The sequence below is a fragment of the Harpia harpyja genome, chromosome 11 (assembly GCF_026419915.1).
Source record: "Harpia harpyja isolate bHarHar1 chromosome 11, bHarHar1 primary haplotype, whole genome shotgun sequence".
In the NCBI taxonomy this organism is placed as follows: Eukaryota; Metazoa; Chordata; class Aves; order Accipitriformes; family Accipitridae; genus Harpia; species Harpia harpyja.
Genome location: NC_068950.1, coordinates 12,121,042 through 12,144,013, shown reverse-complemented (window position 1 = coordinate 12,144,013; position 22,972 = coordinate 12,121,042). Strand labels below are relative to the sequence as shown.

The window sequence follows — 22,972 nt, the reverse complement described above, 5'->3', positions numbered from 1 at the left end:
AGGCTTCCATTTTAAAACTCATAATAAGCTCAGTTTTCAAGTGTCTGTTCCACACACAGCCTCTATTACCCAGCTGATGACTGCATCAGAGAGTGTTACTTGGGAAATCCCTGGAACAGAGATCTGTGCCCGAACAGGGAAGTAAGGAGAAAAATATTCCATAAGAAGTCATTAATAAGGGCTACGATGCTATGGTACTATTACGCTCACAACTGAAGGAAAAGACAGGAGGAAAGAGCCTACTCAAAACCAAAAGGCAAGCTGAATGAGATGCCAAAGCTTTCTTTTTGATAACTATGTACCTGTCTATAGGCAAAATAATTCGGTTCCCTCTGAAATCTCCTATATATCTACTTTGTGGGTCTCCAGCAGTTGACAGGCATCTTCCACCATGCAAAATCAATGTGAGCACAGCCCATCTTTCTTCCTTCTCCAAGACAGTTCCTCAGAGAACACAGCATTCGGACCGGACAATAGCACAACCCAGTTTCTGTAGGGAGCCTGTCAGCTCCTTGGGAACTGCTTTTCTGCTTCTGCCAAACATACGGTCAGAACTACACCCTGGCCTTGGTCTGGGCAGTCAGGACAGGCTGCAGGAACCTGATTCCAAGGAGTCTGATTTAGCCAAGAGGGACCAACATATGCTATAAATCAAGATACAAAACAGCAAGCTGCAGCAAGAACAACAATCAGCCAAGTCCTTGCCTGCTGGCTGCACAGGAAACTACACTCGACTAGAACATCTGGGATCTAAGAGTAAGATAAAAACAGAAATCACAGAGCTGGCTTAGAAGGGCACATGGGAGGGCAGGAGCAGGCTTAGAGAAAATTTGAGGTTTTGCATGTTCCTAAAATGTTGATGGTTCCGGGCACCATTTAAATCTCAACCCATACTTAGGAGCTCAGTTTTGGAAAAAAAAATCCAAACTAAAATTTCTTTTCTGACATATTGTTTAAGTCAAAGAGAAGGTTATGTCCAAGGTCCTAACTGGGATACAGATTAGCTAGACAGAAGTTTTTGTAATGTTTTTCTGACTGAACTTTCCAACACAAGCTTCCTGCCAACGTATGTGACTGTAGAGGTGTTTAGAAGCCAAGCTTGTGGTCATATGCAGTGTGCAGTGTGAGACAATCATTCAAAATTCATTTTTAAAACACCACAAAATTCTCAGAAAAGGTAGTTATCAAATAATATCAGTGTTAAGAAAACTCAAAAGTATTTAATGATAGATTTGGTACTTTTCAGCTCTTCCCCTTTCAGAATTTTGAAGATATTTAAAAGCATCCTTCTACAGCAGTTCGTTTATAGTTTTGGAAGAACATGTTCTGCTGTACACCCAATGCTATAGCATTAAAGACACCTTGAGGCAAGTAATATTTTGAATCAGTCTCTGCCTGAACAAACCCCAGAGCCAGAAGTTCAGCCGGGGCCAAGAAAAGAAAGCAGAAAGAAAAAAAACATGTATCTAAAATCCACTCTAGACATGTAACCAATGGCTAACTAAACCAGGCAGCACTGGCCATGAGGGAGCATAGTATTTCTCTGTTATCTGGATATTTAAGACTCAAAGGAAGAGCAGTCTGTGTCATCCATCAGTAGAGCAAGAAACTTGATGCTTGAGGACTGGCTCTAAAAGCTCAGCAATCATTTAAGACGTGGAGATACAGTCTCTACAGGCCTCCTCGGGTGCACAGGGGCCTGGGGGAACTCCCGTTCCTGGCTGCATTTCCTGTGACTTGCCCCAGTAAAAACTCCAGAGGCAGAGTGCAGGCCCTTTCCTCACTCCCTCCCGGATAAAGGACTCTGATAGGAAAAACGTTTGCAAGCATTAGGGAGCCCCTCCTGTCTCAACGACTCATTCCTCACTGCTTCCCTCAGATTCCTCGAGGGCTAGACACCAGTCACCCACCCCTCCCTAACCCCTGGAAGGGTGAGATGAAGCACTGGTTAACAGGGAGGTCTCCAAAAGTCACTTCATAGCATTTTAAAAACTCTTGTTTGCTTTTCACTTTTGTAATCTTCCTGTCCATCTGCCCATGCCACACCCACACCTTTCACTGCTCATTTTCTGCAGCACTTCATCCACTCTGTTCTTCTTATACCACTGTTCCCCCTCCTCCAATTCCACATAACATTTTCTAACACCTCTCTGCTACTTTTCTGCATCCACTTCTCCATATTCCGGTTCCCAGTGTGTATTCAGACACCCGTACAGAAAAGGCACTCTCTTCATCCATCTTCCCTCCCTCCCCACCGTACTCCTCATTCCCACCTGCCCTTCTCTCACTGCCTCTAGAACAGTGACTTCAAATCTAAAATTTCACCACGACCTGGTTTTCGCATACTGGTCTCTCCAGCAGCAGAAGAGACCAGCACCACTGCCTACCTTGAATTAACCAAAGCTTTACAGCCACACCTTTTCTTCATCAGCCTGGATAAGACTATGGGGGACTTCTACCACAAAGTAGCTGCTCCAAAATGTTCCCCTCTGCAGTCTCTCTTCTCTGGACTCTCCTCTCATCTTCATCTCTTACATACAACCAGCTCCGCACAATCAACCTCCCTCTCTGATTATACATCTGGATCTCTCTTTTTCTCTCGTCACAAAGTCCCACACTTTTCCCTCAAAAATGCAACTTCCATATCAATGATCTACCCCAATCCTCCCCTTCGCTGCACACTTTCTTGCTCTCATATTTCCTCTTGGCTTAGAAACATACAATTGGAGGATGCTGTGTTCTGCTCTCAAAGGAAATTACCTTATAATCCTCTTCACCAACTGATCCAACTCCAGTGTTGATGCTGTTGAGTTCTTTGCTTCCTTCACTCTTGCTGGAGCGCCACTCCACTATCTCATTGCTCTGATGATTTGAAACTTTATTCTAATTTCTAACAATTTATACACCAGTCTATAGCTGCTGTGAATGGTTCTTTTTCCTCCCTTGTGCTTACTTCATGATTTTTTATAGGTATTAATCGTATACTCCCTAAATCTTCATTTTGTTAACCTAACTAAGCTATACTCTTCAGATTATAATCAGACATATTCATAATTTTCTTGATAATCCCAGAAGTCCTCTCCTGTTTCCTTTCCAGTTTAAATCAGCTTTCTCAAAAATGACCAGAATTACAGACTGTGAGCCAGGACACTCTACAAGGGGGTTCACACTTCCCATCTCTCCTGGCAATAATCTAAAACAACATCACATTTGGCTTTTCTGTTTTGCATCATGCTGGTGGCTCACATATCCTGTGACTGATTAATACAGCCGAAGTTGGAAGGGATGTGGACAAAAAATATCATCCTTTAGCAGAAATTATTTTAATACATTCACAAACATGCCTTTGCTTTCTGTGCTACTTAGTTTCAACCCACTTCTGTTACAGTAATTCTGAACTTCAGCCTGTAGGATATTTCCATCCTCCAGGCATTTTCTTCCTCTGCCAGACAATCAGATTTTGTCAGCATGCTCCTGCTTTTATGTCACTGACCCTAACGAACACACAACAGCAGTTCAGTCGCAGGACTGACCCATGTAGAACTGCCATAGGCACCTGTCTCCAGACCAACAGTCCCTCTCTCAGCTTAAGCTGCAGCAGCAGCTCTTCTTCAACACGTCCTTCAAAATAATTTATAATTCCTCAGTCTCTCCAGAGACTAATTTTTTCAAGTGTTTTCAAGAGCAGATTTTCAAACAAACAGATTAAAGCCACAGCCTTTTTAAATCCAGAAGATCAGTTATCTTCATGAGACAAATATCTCCTACCTACCTAGGCCATACCTCCCCCACCCCAAACACAGGCACCACTGCTGTTCTCCAGTCATACAATGGCATTTCTGACTTGAGCGATGAATTAAAACTCCTTGCTGCTCGACTATCATTTCTTACACCAGTTCCTTTGTAGTTCTGGGGTGGACACTACCAGCTGCCCAGAGTGGGCTCATTAAGCTCTTAAGCAGAGACAAAACTTGAAGACATGTGAAAGCCCCATGTGCCATCATTACCATCAACCTCCAGGTTGACATTTGTCATGGTTATAGAAAACAGGCAAAAAATAATTTAGTTTTTTGGGTTATATATATATTAACTTTAATTCCTTTCTCAATTCTCTCTGTGAAGCAGACTTATTTTTTGGCTGTTCTTATACAGCTGACAGTTTGTTTTCATTTGCTTTGTAAGGCTTGACTTTTGGCAGCTCTTATTTTAACTCTTAGATACAGCTTTCTCTGCTGACAAGAGCTTTTCTGTATTAGTCAAAACCTAACTCCTGAAAAAAAAAAAAACAAAACAAACATCTTTTTTAGATTATTATGCCTGCACCCTTCTCTGAAAGGGGTTTTTTTTTTCCCTTATTCAAACTAGAAGTCAAGGTAGCATTTGCAGTTTTGACTCTCAAACTTCCAAGCTCACACATTCAACTGCCTGAACTTCCTACTCCTCTTGACTTCACCAAATACTTCCCACAGTTTACAAGTGTGCCACTGTAAAGCTAAGCATCTCGCAGACCTACTCTGCTTATCTTTCTACAGAGTTTAAGACAAACCCCACTGACACAGCATCATCTCTTATTGGATCAGTCATATTTGATGAAGGAATCAGCTGGCAATAGTATCTACTGCCTTGGTTCAATTCTTGCCAGTGGCTAAGAACATTCACCCAACCAGGTAGCCTTAAACCACCCCCTCACTTGCCTCTTTGCTATTTATATGATCATTCATTTTCTTCCTGCCTTATTGTCTTACACCATTCATTCTTTTCTCTTTCCATCACTGTGAGGCCCATTCTGCTAGCCCTTAGTCCTGGTGCATCTTTAGTGTATGCATCCATTGGCATATGGCACAAACACAACAACCAGGCCAATTACCTTCACTAGAAAGGCCTTTTTTCTTTCCCCTCTTTCTTCGATTTTGTCCACTCCATAGTCAAGCAATTTCAGTATTTCAATTTAATCTCATTCCACATCTGCAGTCCCAGCCCTTCGAATTTTCCGGCCCTTGTTCCTCTTTGCAAAGGAACCCTTGAACAATTCTCATTTCTACCATTTGACAAGTGCAGAAGTTTCTTTCCTGTGGTTCTCCTCTGATCCTTTCATTTGTCCAATGGATCCAATCCCACCTCATACCGCTTTCTCTTGTACCTGTTGCCTCCCATAGTGCCATCACTCTCCTAGTCAAAATCTCTTTCAGCCTCTCACCTCTTACACATTCCCCCCATCTCTCCACCTCTCTGCCTGCTACTTTTTCCTTTCTCTTTCAGCTGTTTACTCTTCAGTTTACTATTTACAATAAATCACTGACTGGAGCTCAACTTTTCCAATGCCATTCATACTCCCTCAGCATACTGCTCCTGGCAACAGAAATTCAGGTGTTTAGCAGCTGATCTACTGTTACAGCCACTGCTTTACTGTTCTTACCTGCTTCTGGCTATGGTATGATTCAGCTTGTCTCTGTTTCATTTTATGGGTACCTGGCTGTCAGTTCAAGATCAAAAAACCCCACAGAACTCTAAACTTTTCACCTGCCTTTTCTGCTTTGTTGTCTTTTCTTCATGGACAATAGCACCATCCTGTCTGACACACAGGGTGCCAGTCTCCCTACAGGCTGTCTTTACATCCTCAGAGGTAAGCTGGATCTCATTTTTCAGGTTCTTTCTGTGTCACAGTTTTAAAATACAACCTTTTCTTTCTAGCCACATCATTAAAATTCCTTCCTGCACTCTCAAACCTTCTATTCCAGTTCCTGATATGCCTTTTTCTCCAGCCTGATGTAATGGCTTTCAAAATGATGCTGAATGTCCACTCAAAAGCCTGCTGCAGAAAGCATTCTCCTCATCCCTTCTTTTGAGTGTACCATCCATCTATATAAATCTCTACGTCTCCATCCTTCTCTCTCACAAAGAAGTTAGGCCATGTATCTCAGTTTCCACGGGCCTTCGTGGCTTGTTCCCAATCTCCACATCATCTCTCTCAAGAACCTGGAGACCTCTCAAGGTCTATCCTGGAGACACCAAAACCCATCTAATTTTCAAAAAATGCCTTCATGCTTTCTCTTGTTGAACCTATTGTGTTTGGGAGGTATTCTCCCTCAACATCTCCAGAGGTTACATTTGACTTCTGAAGTTTTGTTAAGACTCTGCATTGCCTTGATGTCTACGAATAACTTGAGAAAAATCAGACTGTTGCAAAATTGATACCACTGCCTTGGATACCAATCATCAGCTGAGACAACATATGTGTACATATCAAATGAGGCTTGTCTGTAATTTGTAAATTCTTTTTAGTCAGGACAGTGCTTTTGCGCAGCATCTAGCACAATACTGAGCTACTACTAGGGCTTTTAGTATTTCATAATACTGTAGTGCCTAAAGTCTTAAGCTTCACTAAATATTTAGTGACTAAGTATTTAGTGACAAAAACAGTAGCTATTATTGGCATCCTTTGAGGTCTAATATTAAATTTAAAGCTAAGAAATTTGGTGTTTATACAAAAGCTTCACACTTTTGAAAGTTATGGAATTGCTGATGACTGCATAAGTCACAGCCTGTTTGTCTTTTTCTTTTATTAATTGTAGAATTTTGAAACACAAGACAGACATTTCTGTATTTAAATAGGCAAGTGTTTACGGTGCTTAAGCTGTAATCTTACGATTGGCTTTTAAACAGACCATTGTGTCATAATAAGGCCAACCATTCAAGAACCCTGGATGGATTCTTAGGATAGAGAATTTTAGGAAAGGCTATTAGATGTCCTGAAACATGAAAGATCTAGGTTCATTCACTTACTGGTACCTGTACAAGAATGTATTTAAGCAAGATTTCAAGCTTCCCGGTAATTAAAGGAATTGGTAATAAATCCCAACACACTCAGAATAAATAAGACCTTTTATATTCCTTTCAACACAGGTTCTATGAAACTTTCAGTTAGATCTGCATTTCTCTCAGACACATCAAATAATTTACCATCTGACGCTTTTCAGCTGAAAAGCCTCCAAATCACTTTACAAATACAGCATCACTAAGAACTAAACACTCTGGAATCACTGAATCAAACCCCCCGCTCTGATACCACACAATATTTAACAGCCACATGCAACGTCGAGGTTTTAAGACTTGGGCTTTTCAAGTCACAGGAACTTGACCTGCACCAATAAACCACAAGAAGCTCAGGGCCTCAGTGAAGGTCAAACTGCTAAGCAGACCTTTACAGGACACAAACTGACATTGACGAAGTAACTTTTTAAAAAGTAAACCCACACATGCATATAATCAGTAACAGAGTTACTATATTTGTTACAATGAAGGCTCAATACTTGCTGATGTACAAATAGGTTGTTCCCATACTCTCCAGTTGACTTTGAGTCTCCAACGTAAGCCTGACTTAGAGCACCATCAAAAAAAATTAAGACCAGCATTGATAAATCCATCAGCTTATTAATTTAGTGCTATGGATTTCAAAGCATAGAAAAAAAAGTTAACATCATAAAACCCTATAAGCTCCAGATTAAAAAAAAAAGGTCACCTGATGACAATTATAAAAGAGACAATTATGCTTTTCAAGGCAAAACTGCTGGGGGCAGGGATGGCTATTCATAAATAATGTTCTGGGTTAGAGGCTATTTATTGACTTTAGGACCACAGTAAAGCCATTAATAAAACAAGATCACAAAAAGAGCTTAAAATATTTTATGTTCTGAAAAGCTTAAGGGAAACAAACAGCCCATACATTTAAAAATATTTTTAAGTAATATGCATAAGATTTTTTGCTCATGAAAGACACCAGCCTTTAAGCTGAAGTCACCAATTTATGCCCAGAACAGGTGCGGACTTCTGACACACTGCCTCCTTCCTCACAAACAGGGCTCAATTCTGACCTGAAAAAACTAACACTAACCACAGAAAGCTAAAAGTCACTTCCATGACCTTGCAGTCCCTTGTCCTCCTATTAAGATCGGCACCATCAGCTGTGGTGATGATCTCAGGAACACATATGCACTCTTCCTTTGAGAATGTGACCAAGACCTGGCAAACTCCTTCTACATACAAGGAACAACATAGCTGAAATAGGAAAAAATTCTACTTTTCTGGAGTATGTTTATGGGACACAGACACATTTAAAATGATCTCCACCTCTTACACAGCTGGGAAATTTACAGGAGCTCAAAAATACTTTCTAATATTTTTCCTGGTGAAAACAGGATGCAAAGATGGGAAATCTGCCACTCAAAGGAAGCAGATTTGAAATTATCTGTTCTGATTAGAACTCTATGTACTTCTTGGAAACATGGGAAGGGAAGATTCTAAGCACTATCTGTATGCCGACAGAACTTGCTTATTTTTCTTGACTGCAGTTTCAGCACTGCTGTATTGCTTTATGTCACAGAACTTCACAAGCAAATGATTTTATATAAATCTCAGGGCAGTTTTAAGAGCCTTTAAAATACCAACCTTGATACTACATCAAACCAAGTTCTTATATTATTGCCTTTGATCCTAAAGAAAATACATAAACATAACAAAATAATAGGAAAGTTATAGCTACCTCCTGAAGATCTGGCTCAAACTGCCACAGCTGCACTGATTCCAATGAAGTGAGGACATTTTATATCAGCTGGGGACTTGGCCTGACAGAGGTGAAGGCACTCAGCAGCATGCCAAACTGAGTGCGTGTGCATTTAAGCCCATTTAACTTACTGCTAAAGCCTTCATGCTTTGAAATACACCTTTGAAAAACAATACAGAGCTGTAATTCTTGCAGAAATGCAATTAGTTTCTCATCCGGCTGAGAAAGCAATACAAAAATAAGACCCAAACCTGTATTCCCTTAAGTTTCGAGGAAGTTTCTGCTAACTTTTCAGAGACCTTCGTTAGTCAAAATACCATGACTATTTATTTGGGAGATCTGAGATAGGTTCCTAACAGCAGAAATAAGCCATAGCCCAGTCTGAAATAACTGTTAAATGTTCAACTTCTCAGGCCATAAGCTAAGATTCTTGTTTCTGCACTAAGTATCATCTGACACATGGCCACAACAGGCCAAAGCTTTTTTACACGTCAAGAAAAGAGAAAGAGTCAACACAAGGAGAGAGCATTTCAGATGACCCAGGCAGACAACTTGAGTGTTTGGGGTTTTTTAAATAGTGAGAGCAGTCAGTGCTAAAAGTTAATATCGTAACAATTTGTGTGGAATTCAGCAGGCTCCAAAGTCCATGAGCAGCCTTCCAAAATGCCACCACGCCAGCTTTACTTACCCCTAGCCATCTTGCTCCTTTGTTGGCAGCCTGCTGAATCTGCACTCTTTTCAGGGTGACATGGTAAACAGCTCCCTCTTCTACCTCTTCACCCCAGTCCTGAATTGTGCTCTGCCAGGAAAAGGGAAAAGAAAAAAAGTAAGAGAGAAAGGAACATATTCCCTGTTCTGCTAACCACAATCTATACCAGGTGCTCTGCTGCTTCAGGCAGAGCTGAGGGCAGAAGACGGGCTGCACAAAGTAAATACAACAATCAAAGCAATACAGGATACTTTGGGATTGAAGGAACACTGGAGATATTCTTGGCAAGCTGTCCTTTCCTGTGGTATCAAGATACCCTGACTTTCCATTTAACTATTTTTCCTAGACTAGCACATATTTTAAATAGTTGTATAAAGTCTTTTCTAAGGAAATAGTTTGGTTTTGATTAGCAGTCTTCTCTTCCCTCTCCCTCCCCCTCCCCCCTTTTCTAAAGCAATTAATCTCTTTGGCCTTTCATTTATGGAAGGAATTGCACTTTTTAAAACTGTTGAATTACTTAGGCTGACAGCCTTTAAACTTTGAAGCTAACAAGCATTTAAAATACAGCAACCCTTTATTTCTTTTGACAGGAGGGATCTAAAGCGCTTGTGGTTTGCTTTTCCAAAACCTATTATTTCAAGCTACAAAAAACTTTACAGAGTCGAGGCTTTAAAACTCACAAATAACAGAAAGCGGATTAAAAAAAAAAAGTGCATGCAACGTCTTCCAAACTTTAACCGAACATGTGCTGCAATGACTCCTCATTTCCTAGATTATTAACCGTACAAAAGAGCGCAAGCCGCTGCAACGCAGACAGAAAACATGCATCCGAATTTCTCCAAAGGGTAACTAACTTCCCTCTCTTCACCCTCTCCGTGTCAGGCACACGCACGCAGTCACTCGTGAAGATAAGCATCACTCGGAAGCCCGGCAGATCGCAGAAGCGATAACGCACAGCGTTTCCAGCGAGGCTCCGGGAACCAGCGGGCGGCTCGCCCGGCCACCCCGCCGACACCGGCACCTCGCGGGTAGGGCCAAGGAGGGGGTGGGGGACGGGACACCCGGTTACCATTTTAGCTTTCCACAGCAATTTCATTCTCGATGCCTTCCCGGGCGCCTCGACGGGGCACGCCGCCGCTGTCCGCCGCCGCTCCGCCCTGTCAGCGGCCGCCGCCGCGGGCCGGGCCGAGCCGTGCGGCCCCTCGGCTCCGCGGCGCGGGAGGCGGGAGGGCGGGCGGCCGCGCCAGGCCCCGCCTCGGCCCGGGCCCGGGCCCGGCCCCGGCCGCAGCCCCGCCGAGGGGCTTCCTGTTTACCGCGGGCAGCCCCGGCCGAAAAGTTACGGCGGATTCGGCCGTCCCTGCCCGGCGCCGCGCCGGGACCGGCAGCGGGGCTGCAGCCCGCCGCGGACGGCCGCCTGAAGCGGGGCGTTCCCCCCGCCCCGGCGTCCCTGTGAGAGCGACAAGGTGCGGCGCGTCCTGCCCGGCTTCCAGCGGGGACGGGGCACGAAGGAAGCGTCTCCTTCCAGGCCCCCGGCAGCCGCCGCCCGCCTGTAGCCGCGCACCGGCGCCCTGGCCCGGTGGAGGGGAGCGGCGGCGGCGGCCGGTGCCTGCGGGCAGGTGCGGGGAGCGGGAGGGCCGCCTTTGGGGCTCCCTACGCGCTGCTGACGGTCTTTGAACCGTTCTAGCATTAAAAACCTTAAGCCAAGCTTAGTTTTTTTAAAAAAACCCTATTCCTACAAGTTTGAAAGTAAGGAAATGAAAGGTTATAGTAAAGCCCGACACTCTGCGTTGTAGTAGTCCTGTTCTGCAGAGGCGTGAGGAGCCTGCCCAGCACTCGCCCACCGGGCAATTCAGGTGGCTCAGACAGGAGCGGAGAGAGGGCCTTCCTCCTCCTCCTCCTCCTCCCGCCCACGCCGGCCAGGCTGTGGCAGGGCAGGCAGCCCCCACCGCGCTGGGCGGGGGGCAGCCGCAGGCTGCCGCAGTCCCCTGCAACTCCATCCTGTGACCATCCTCCTGAAAAAAACCCTCCCCCTGACAGGGAGATGCAAAGAGTGGGGACAGGGGATGTGCAAATGTGTAGCGGCAGATAAGAAACCGGTGATAAACAGTGAAGCCATGAGGAGCAAGGAGCAGAGACGTGGGCTGTGCAGTCAGAGATGTGAAGGGGAACAGGGCTGAGTTCCCGGTTTGGGGAGATACGGTTTAGAGTGACGGGAAACTGGAGGCATGGGGAAAGCATTCCTTCTCATTTAACCTGTACAACTGGCATTAGGAAACAAATCCTGACTATTCTCACCTGTCTCACCTTATGAGAATGACTATTCCTATTCAAGAAGAAAAGTTTCTGATACTGATTCTGTAATCAATAAATTATAGTCTACCATATTTCCCACCTACCTCTTTAGGTAGACTAAAACCACAACATCCTTAGTTTTCTTCTGTGGGAGTCTTTTGCTCACAGACAAGCAACCTGTATGAACCATGGCCATCTCTGTACAAGCACTAGCTGCAGACATGCTAACAGACATCTGTTAGCAGGCTAACACGAGGATCTCAAACCACCTTAAAAACACTAACTTAAGTTGCCTGTTGAGCTCTCTTTAGTTACCTGTCTTTTTGGACTTATAAATGGAAGCAGAGAGGAGTTGAGTGCACAAATTACTGTAGAAGTCAATGAAAGCAGTAAGAATTGAACCAGAGAGTTCAAATCTCCTGAACCTCAGTGCTAACAGCCAGTATATTAGTATATTTACACACAAGTGTTACTATCAATTATCTCGGGAACAGTGCTGATTCAGAGAGACTATTATCACTTGCAGCTGTTAACATGAGGAAGCATATGAAAGCAAGGAACATTATTTTAAGCTACGAAACCAAGATTGAGTTGTGTTGTCATGGGTGACCTGATCTGATTATTTGCCAGGCTATGCATTTAGTTTATTTGTGTAATACCGAAGTGATCCAGAATATGCTGAGGCAGATACAGACTTTAATAATCCGACTAAAATGTATTGTAGCATACAAATCAAAGTCTAGATTTTCCAAAGTCCCTTGGCTTCTCCTGTAAAACTGCACAGAGCATTTTGAATGCTTTAGATTTTGCAAACCGGTTTTCCACATCATAATTTTTAGGTGCGAAAAATGGAGTCTGCCTTGAATTCATGTAGCTGGCCCAGCAGGTGTGCAAGCAGTTTCAGAACAAATTGCTATTGAACAGGACAAACGTATGTTAGCATATTAAAATGGATATCCAGCTACAAGGAATATAACACCAAAGCCAAATAATTATTCTGTACTGAAATAAAAGCTCTGTTGTGGTAAGATGTTCTGGTGGCACTACCATTACTTTGGGTGGCAGTCACCAAACAATGGCAGTTATTTCCAACTATTTCTTTAATAAGAAGAAAATGGCAGTGAGTTAATACAGTGGGAAGGGACACATGTATCTGACTCAATTTAGCTTCTGTCGAATCACACATTTCAGACTGTATCCTTAGGGAACACCTTCTTATGGAGAAACAAGCTCAGAACTTTTCATTCAAGGTAGGGCACAAGCCCTCTCATGGATGATGTTTCTGAATCCTCTTGGTCACTGACAAGTGACAGAGAGAAGCTCCGTCAGGAAGGAGTGCCAAAGGAACTCACCCAGTTCAACAAGCAGCAAAAAGCTACCCTTTTTATTAATTGGATTTGCCATTAGTCCTGCTTAGAGTTAGACTATTTTCCAGACTATTTTTAGTGAGATACGGTGCCCAGACTTTGTAACATTGAACACAGATACAACTTTCTAAAAAAAAACAAATTGAAATCACAGTGAAAGGTTACAGGAGGGACAGTAATCAGGCATATAATTCTGTAGTATATCAAACTGCATCCTACTTTTGTAATAGTGTTTTGAATTTACATGTTGTCTTTCATCCTAACAGACCGCAAGGACTGCACGAACAAGCTACTGTATAAGCTGCACCACTGGCACATGGTCACACCTGGGCTGCTGAACAAGAACGTGCAACATGCACAGTGGCCTGCAGGGCAGTAAGGGGAGACAGAAATTTTGGCCAAGGTGATGAGGTCAATATGGCAACAGATAGAAGTATTGTACAAAAGCAAAGAGCTACCTACGCTCTTCCAGATTTGAAGTTGAAATTTCATACAGTCTAAATCACACACAAATGTTAATCTTTACCCCTAGATCTCAGCTCTGCCAACAAGCACCTGAGATGGCAAATTGTTATCTGGGTTTTTTCCAGCATCATCCACCCTCCGCTGTCATGGTGCTAAATGTGCTTGTGAAGGTATATATACTTAAAAGGCAGCTATTTTCCAGCTCAACAGATTTCTGAGTGAGCCTTGAAGACGATACATTTACAATGGGATATTTGGTTCTGTAGTGTCCTCAGTCAGCTCATCTGGGAGGAAAGTATCAGAATTAGCCTGAAGGAAAAATTCATTGTCTATGCTAAGAGTTATTGCTCTTTAAGGATGAGGCAAAAAAACCCCAACCCAATATTAAAATACTCTGTCTTTTGTAGAAACCTTCAGTATTTACTTGATTGAAATCTTAATCTAGTTATTTTGTTTACTTATCCCTTAAATTAGTTTACATGATTAAGCTTCTAGAAACTGTTTCCATTAACTAGTTTAGCTGCAAGGGGAAAATTGCAAGATGGCCAGGACAACACACAGTGCAACTTAGTCCGACAAATTAATTTGATCTTTAGCCCCTACCTAGTATGCTAGTTCAGAAAACCACGTAAGCAGTAGCTTTACTTTAGCATGAGCTTAAAACATTCACATCAAAGGAACTAAATTCTTAAGATTCTTTGATGAACTGGAGTCTAGTCCCTGAAATCAAAGTGAATTGCAGGTTCCAACCTCCATGGGACTGAGTCTTCTCCCCACAAGAATTACATCAAACATTGCATTGCAAAAAGCCCAGCAATCACATTTTCAACAGATTTTCAGTGAAAAACTGTTTATCCAAATCTTCTACCAATTCTAATATTTGCAGTTTTCTAGTTCCTTGGAAGTCTGGATTCTCCTGATAATCGTCTCACTTGGGAAAAGGATATTTGTAGGTTGGGGTGGTATCTTCATTAAAGCAGCTGGCAGGGGATGGGATAGTGTTTTCCAACAGTATTTGCTTCTTTCCAGCTAAACAAAGATGTCAGTTTAAATATATTACCTCTTTTGACAGACCTTGTCCGTATTTATAACATCAGATCTCATAGCTACAACAACGTTGTTACATGGAATACAAGAAATTTCTCTCGGACTGGTAGAATGTTTCAAAGTGAATGAAACGTACTGTACTGACTACAAATTTAACAGAAGGACCCATTTTAACTCCAACTCCTGTCATTAACTTCTACCAAAACATGTCTGTGTATGTATATGTAACATATATGTATTTATTTGGTCTTTCAGAGAGAAAGGATTATGCTCAGTCTAGGCTCCTAAACATCTGCCTTATATCCAAACACTGATTATTTAATACTGGAAAGGAGGAAAAGCATATGTAACATTTAACTTCCATTTAGTTGCATTCTAAGACCATTATGTAGTATTCAACCACTTACTTGAGACCAAGAGACAGGATCAGAATGCACAAGTAAAACATGAAGACAAAGCAGGCTCTGATTAATCTAAAAGATGTTCTGTAAAGATTTCAAGGACCAAAGGAGGCATGAAAAAGAATAAGAACAATCTGCAACTCGTTTCAGTAGAACTGCTGGTTTGCTCTTTTAACAGACTTTAATCATGAAACTAATCTATACCAATGAGCCACACTCATGGTCAACGTTGTGTTAAATATTTGGTTCTTTCCAAATCATGTTCACATGCAATAATACATTCCTGCCATAATGAAGCTCTTTGCCTGCCCTTTCTACTGAATCAGAATTGTTCCTCTAATACATCTGAGCATGTATTCGCTCCCCCTTGCAACAAGAAAGAAATACAAATCCACTTGTGAATGCAACCTTACACTTCTCACAGTGAAATGTTATATAAGAAAATACTTTGAGGTCTGGAGAGTTCTCAAACTGCAGATCATTAACCACTTACAGCCCAACAAGAACTCACTGACTGTCCACAGAGCAATAAGTTAGTCACAGAGTGATGATTTTTCCTTGTTTTCAGCTGTTGCTACAGCTGGCATGCAGACACTTTCATGAGAAGACAAAGCAAAAGACCTATAAACCAGCTGGAAATAAAGAACAGCTAGTCTTACTGCCTCTGCTAGGGGCCTAACAGAAGGAGAAGAGGAAACAGAAGTCAGAGATACCCAAATAAGGAAGATAGTTGGGAGAGCAAAGGAAAAGGATAAAGTAACCAGGTGATGTAAGTATCATCCCAGACAGCTTCTCCATGAGAGAAAGGCATCACACAGACTAAAAGGAAAGAAGCCAGGTACCAGCAAGCTGCATACATATTAGCTTCACTGGGAAAGGATGCTTAGTGGGAGGTGGGAAAGAAAAACACACAACTGTCTAATTTTTTTTCCAAAAAAGGGAAAATACTCCTTGCATTACAAAAAATGTAAGTTAGGCCATGGTTTCAAGATGTTCCTTTCAATGGCAGTGCCAGCTCAAGCACTTTCCACTCCCTGGTGCCTGATCATGCCAGGGGCTAGAATTGTTTGCGTGTTGGATATGCTAGACATTTCCTAGTAACCGTGCCTTTGCATTAAATTTTTTTACAATATTACCTTTTTTTCTGTTTTTTTCTAAGAAGCAATGGCTACCACCTCAAGGCTACTATCTATACGTGTGCAACTGTTAACTGGAAAAGAGGATTCCATGAGACAGTCTGTCTGTTCATCCTGTAGAAAATATGAGGATCTATCACATAGAATAAAGCCTGTACAAAGAGACACCCCTGCAATGGATGATGCATTAGAAGTGCATGCCTACAAAAGGAAATAAATACTGTTTCTATTAAGACTATTTCATTATTTATTATTCGTCTGGTTTCTCTATGACCACATTTAGTTCTTGCTTTCCATTTATGGCACATGCCCTCAATTTGATAACTAACAGGTGCTGCAGACTACAGTTCTTGAGACTGAAACTAATTAAAAAAAAAAATCACACACAGATAAGCCACAAAAGCTACAGAATGCAGAGACTATAGAAATGCAAACACAAATCAGTTTTATATTGTGTTTTAATGACTGTGGACTCTGACGTGTAGTTTGGCTGCAGAGAGCTCTTTACCACAGTTACCATATGAAAATCACCTGGTAGTATTCCTTTACATTGTGCACACCTGAGTTCCTGCTTTCCACTCAATTACACAGTTAGCTTGTCAGGGAGTGCTTTAGATCTGCTTAACATTTAGTATGCTACAATCTCACCTACACTGAAGGTCCTTTACAGCACAAAGCACCTCACAGGCACATACCTCATGCTGGCATTTCCATCAGTACAGGGGCAATACTTTGCTCATGCTGCATGCTGATGTAGAGGGTGACAGAGGTGAGCCAGGTCCTCCATCTTCCTCATTTGGAAATAAATTAACTTGGATATTTGTATTCTTTAAATGAATGAGATGCACTGTCACTACATGTCAGCCAGTAAGAAAAATTGTTGGGATCAAAAATTAAATTTGAATTTCAAACCACTAACTAATCAAAGCAAAAGAAACATTACATTAAACACTGTATGTCTGATCTTCTACTGTCTGCAACCTTAGCAATCCTTACTCCTGTGCAAAAAGGGAAAAACAATGTTCCCCACTCACTCTGAAGAGCGTTGAAAAATGTGACAATGCAGTAGCAGCTCAGTAAAGAACTAGGTACACAAGTTCACCATAATCTGTCTTTGCTGACACTAGAATTAAATAGAGGCTTTCAAGTAATTGGAAATACTAACCAGCTTCATTGTAAAATGCCAGAGGAAATGTAGCAGAGCTCCCATACATAAAACTAAATCAATGATTCATAAGGCTGCATAATTAACAATGCTAAGTCAAAAAATTATGGAGTTAAGGAAGCACATCCAGCCTTCCCTTGACCTCTCATTTCACATGTGATTGCAATTAGATAGGCATGCACTGTTTCACAAACTATGCCGTCCAATAGGATATGGCATGCTTTTGTATAATCTCAGATCTGGGTGGCGTATCTCCTTCAGGAACAGCAAGTCCTTAGACTTCCATTTGTTAAGACTTCAAAGCAATGCTGCTTGCAAAACCAGTCACATCACCGGTAAACTACACCACCTGCAACATCATATGGAGAAACAACGGCGTATTTTACTCCCTGTCCCTTGAACCTTTTGACTCAAGAGGAGTGTAAGTAGTGCCAGTGTACCTCAGAGTCTGGTCTTATACCTGCCCCCTACTCAGTCTGCAGAAACCTCTCTTGGTTCTTTGGAAACGACCTGTAGGAGCAGAGACAGCAGGTCCTAGGAACTTGAGTCTCAGTCGCACATATCGCAAAACACCCAGAAACTTTTCTTAGACCATAAGCGCTTTATGAGGTCTTCTGTTCCTTTTCCAGCCCCATGTGTCCCTGCTGCTTCAAAGCAATATCTTTCTCTAGTTTCATGCTGTATAGCTACTCAGGTGTTCACAACAAATCCTCTTGGCTGCACCCTTCACAAGCTTTGAAGGAAGAAACAAAACCCTGAAGTGCATGCTGAGTACATGGTTTTCTAAGGCTCGTAACTCAGTCAAATCAAAGCCAAAACTAAGACACTTCATAGTTATGGCTATTTCAATGCCAAATTTTAGCACACAGGCCTTAGCCACTCACACTGCAGAACTGTTCAAAAGAAGGCAGCAAAAACTCTTTATGGAGGGGAAAAATAGTTTTCCACTCTCCTCATACTCACACATGGATGAAATGTTTTCGCTCAAACTTTCCAAAAAATTCACCTTTGAGCAGAATCCAAGGGCCTCATTTGGACAATTTTAAAACTTTCTGCAAAGAATAAATACTTTAATCATATAAAAAGGCATTGCTCAATTACAAATTTGACTGTGGGTCATCTGACATCAGTTCCATTTCTCCCAATTTACATTGTCATGAGACCAGAATCAAACCCAGTGCCTACACAGAACTAATAAAAATTATTACTCCCTTCTCCAACAAAAAGTTATGGAAGACTGAAAAGAGAAGGCTAATATAACCAGCAAGCATTATATACCTATAAGAACAGTGACAAAAATAACTGTCATAGAAGAGCAGACCAAAATGCCTAAACCTCTAAGCTTCATAGCAAAATATTCATGTCACAAGACGGTGGAAAATGGCGGAAAGGCAGAGCTCCAGAAGTATTTGAGGTTGAAGAGGACAATGGCTCCCCATCAGTCCTCCCCAGCCATGGTCAAACGGAGCTGGCCTTGGCATACAGCAGAGCTCCAGGACAACCTGGTGACTTCTTCAGCCAGATGGAGATTTGGATCTTGCAGCAGATCCTGCACGAGTGCAGCCCATGTCTTGCTCAGCTGATAGTTTAGGCATGGAGTTATACCTGAACTGCCTATGAGTTGCATGAGTTTACTACCATTTCATGATAATTCAATCATATCGCCAAAAAAAAAAAAGGTAAATACAATGTCACATGGTAATGTCACTCAGTAATTTCTTTGTAAACAAGATGGTACAAAACAGCTACAACAGGTCAAGGGTTGAGACCTGAAGAGGCAGTGACCGAAGCATTCAGATCTTGCTCAGTGCAACAAGGCTATCTTGAGGGATAGTGGGGTATTAACAAAGTGAAAGTTGCTTATGCTGTTGAGATCAGTCTGATTGTAAATAATGGGACCATGTTCCTTTATCTTATTATTGCTTCATAGAGCAATAGGCAAGCATGCATATAAAGGAGAAGACAGGGAGATAGAGCTCACCAATTTCTTCCTTTTTCAAGGAAAGGACTGATTTACAGTTACATCTTTTATACACACATACACACACACTTCCGTTTAGTATCATCAGTATTGTAACCACTGAGTTTTCTGCCACAGCTCCTAGACAACATCATAAAATAAGTCAGTCAAACAAACAAGAGAAAAAAATTCCTACAGGCACTGTAATATAAATGGGTCATTTTTTTGCATCAGCTGAATTAAGGAAAAGAAAACCCCTTTCCTGATTTGTGAATCAAATGGCTCTCATATACAAGTGTCACTCAAAAGATTGCCTTCTCTGTGTTTCAGATCTTTTTTTTGCACCTAAGTAAGGTTTAATAATTAAATTGGTCATGGCGCAAACACATATTGCGTTGATTTAGCAAAATTCTAATTTTCCCTAATTGCTCTCTCGTCTCCATAAACAGGCTGATTCTCCATAAGAAGCTTCTTACTTTCAATACATTTACAAATTTGTTATTTATATTATTGGCTAGTTGGTACTCAATCCTTCTCCTCATCCCCAAATTACTTGCCATAGTTTGTGTTCTCTTCTAGCAAGCTTCAGTTTCCAGAACAAGAAATTTAACTATTTGATTAAATGAACTCTCAAGACTTCCCATTTACAAACATAACTTTCTTTTTCCCTTCTGCTCTGTTTTGTTTTGCTTTGGTTACAGATATACTGCACATATGCCTTTTATGGCCCTGTTACAGTATGCTTAAACAGTATAAATCCCTGTTGACTATGAGGATTTCCATCTCCTTAATTTTCACTCTAGAGCCTTTTTCATTTTTCCTCTTAAAAAAGAAATATTTCCTCCCCTAGAAGTCTGTATCACACTGGTATCCTTTAATCCAAGCACTCCCCAGAGGACTCTGGGCTTAATAATTATATTGGAGTGTCTATTATTTAGGATACTGGGAGTACCTCCCACTCTATCTGGGGCCTCCCATTCCTCTGAACAGACCTTTGCCAGCTAACTCTGTATTTATATCCAGCTAGTTCAAAGCCCAAGGACTTTGTCCCTCCCACCCATTGAGTTATAATCAGATGGCACGTCTTAAGTTTGACTCATTCACTTCATGCAGACGCAGTTTCCAGAAAGAGTAAATGAAGAGTTTCAATTTAAATGCTGTTCCTACAACAAATCCTAGTATTCACATGTTTTCAACGGCATTGTATATGTTGGAGATCACAATTAAAATGTCCAAAAGTAACTCCATAGCTTAGACTTAAAACAGGAAAATCTGCATAAACCCATCTTGTGAACTGTGAACCCCAAAACAAAGTCTGGCATTTCTGAACATTGTGCACAAACACAACACTTTTAACCTCTAAGAGGTCATTAAAATAACAGGGATAAATTAATCATAAATCCTTGTATTAATATCATAGTTTATCTTATTTGCTTTTTTATTCTAAATGACCCATATTAAACTTAAAACTACGTCCCCCTTTATTGTGAGACATATTTCAAAATACTCAGAAATCCCTAGACCCCGTTTTAAGAAGCCTGCCAATCATATAAGAGAGCTCTTCTGGATGCTGAAGACTCTTGAACACCATGGACAGATTTCTCAGCCAGATCTAAAACAAATTCTTGCAAGCTTTCATGTAAGATGGGCACTCTGTGAGATTCTCTGGTCTCAGATCACAATGCTGTTAATCCAAGCCAACAAAGGATTCCCAGTAGTGTAACAGAAAACAGAACATAGGCTTCAATTCAGCTCAGAGCAAAGACATGAGAAAGAATCTAATTTTCCAGTTGGCTTGGGCTACTGACCCTACCTTTTTTCCATTGCTTAAGCAACAGTAAGCCAGAGTTGTCATCTTTTTTCTTTTCTTCATTGGGTTAAAAGGGAAATAATTGAAGTGAAGCAAGAATTCAGCTTATCTATGGGTGTCTTGTTTTCTTTAATGCTACATTCATTCTATCTGATTTCACCAAATCCTACAAGGATTTTATTACCCTCTTATAGCCCTGCTACAGAGCCAAGGAGGCACGATTAAATCAGACTCCTACTCCACAGCTTTCTTTTGAGTGCTGTTTGCAGGGAGGAGCAAAGAACAAGAGAGTTGTAAACAAATATGTAACAATTAACATTAGAAATGTATATACTGGTCCCTCTGCAACCACGTAATGCTTTTTCATCATACATACCACTCAAAAAATTAAAATTTCAGGGCTTTACTAACTACCACAGTCTTGAACACAGAAATCTCTAAATTAGAAAGGATATCTTTTGAGTGCAGTGCAATAAAATCCAGGTTTGGGGAGGTTGGGGTTTGGGTTTTCTGAGTTGTTTTTCTGTTTGTTTGTTTTTACCTCCTCTATCTCTAAAATATTCCATAGTCAGATACAACAGTCTATACACCAGTGACTTGCCTTCTGCAGGCTGTTTGGGCACTTCATGTGTTGCTCAGGTGAGTTGCTCCTTGGTGTTCTACCAAATCTCAAAAGAAACAGGTCCCTGAAGGAGAAATTCAGTACCTGTTTGAAAGCAACAGAAAGGCAGTTTTAAAATGCAGATAGCAATACATTTACTTTTAATGTTTATTATATGTCTCTCTCTCTCTTGTGAAACACAACAACTGAATAAGATCATTACACAGATAAGGAAGATGCTCAGTCATGTTCATTAGATGCAGTGCCAGCCACTCACAACCGATGGCATGGTTACATACACCCAAGCCCCCTTCCTGGCTCGCTTAAATTTCTGCTTTCTCCTGACATTAGAGTAAGTACTGCTATTGCAGTAGCCTAAACCAGTAACCTAGGTAGCACATCTACTTCTCCCTCTTGACTACACTGCATATGTAATAGCAGTGCTGAGACTTCCTCAATCAGGACACATCTAGATTAAGAAAATGGGTACTAAACAAGTTTCTGGAAGTGACCTATTTTGCTAGGAGAGGCAAAAATGCTTTTACCAGCATAAGTCAGCTCCAACGTTTTTCCCTTTATGCTGTTATGACTCTTGTCTTCCACCTATTGCAAACTCTGAGCTTTCCAAAGCCCATGTTCCTGCCCTCCAGATCAGTCAAAACGCAGCATTAAGACTTTCTTTCTCATTCAGTTATTTAATATTCACTTTTAAGATCCCTCAGAACTTGATCTCTCTTCTGACTCTCCTTATTTTCATCTCTTAGAAGCTTCTCACCTCTGCTGATGCTTCTCACAGATCAATGCCTGCCAGAAGCTCCCAGTGGTAAATTTCACTGCTAGGCTTTTTCTTTGATATGCTACCAATATACACTTGGTAACCATTTCAAACTGGTAAACCCAGCTTTGAGATGCACCTTTATTCTGATGCCAAAAATGCATCTCCAGTTCACAACAGTGACATAAAGGTCCTGTGTGACACAAGCAATATTTCCTTTACTAACAAAAGCTTAAATGATTTACAGCCTGCAGCTGATGCATATCACTAGTGATCTATAAATGTTTGCTCTCGCTGGTCCCTTCCAACCCAAGCCATTCTATGATTCTATGATCCATAGAGTCCAACATCCAACAGTCATGCCAACCGATGCCGCTCTGATGTAGATTAATAGAGTACAATCCACTTGAAATTTAGATCAATGCCTATTAAAAATTCGGTGAGCTTTTGGGACCAGTATGCCCCAGCATGCTCAGCTATCCTCAGCTAAAGAGAGATCCCTTTTACTACTTGTGCTCTTGCTACTTGGCTGCTGCTGTAGTCCATATATCACTTCCTTGAAGAAGTGCTGCTAGTGACTTCAGTGGATTCACCTGCAAGGGAAAGGTGACAGGATTAGAACCACAGCCTGTAAACACTTCAGTACCCTCTGGGATTATGTTGTTTTATTATTATTGGCACATT

The 22,972-nt window shown here is 41.5% G+C and overlaps 1 protein-coding gene across 2 annotated transcripts in view; it reads right to left on the bottom strand.

Annotated features, from left to right (window-relative positions):
* Positions 1–10,475, bottom strand: part of RGL1 (ral guanine nucleotide dissociation stimulator like 1) — an 82,797-nt gene extending 72,322 nt beyond the window's left edge. For both annotated transcript variants that reach the window (XM_052801604.1, XM_052801605.1), the window contains exons 1-2: positions 10,339–10,475; positions 9,249–9,359 (exon numbers count right to left, since the gene is read on the bottom strand). In XM_052801604.1, coding sequence (XP_052657564.1) covers positions 9,249–9,359; positions 10,339–10,365 — 138 coding nt within the window. In that variant the 5' untranslated portion in view covers positions 10,366–10,475. The remainder of the gene's footprint in view (positions 1–9,248; positions 9,360–10,338) is intronic.
* Positions 10,476–22,972: the final 12,497 nt, after the last annotated feature.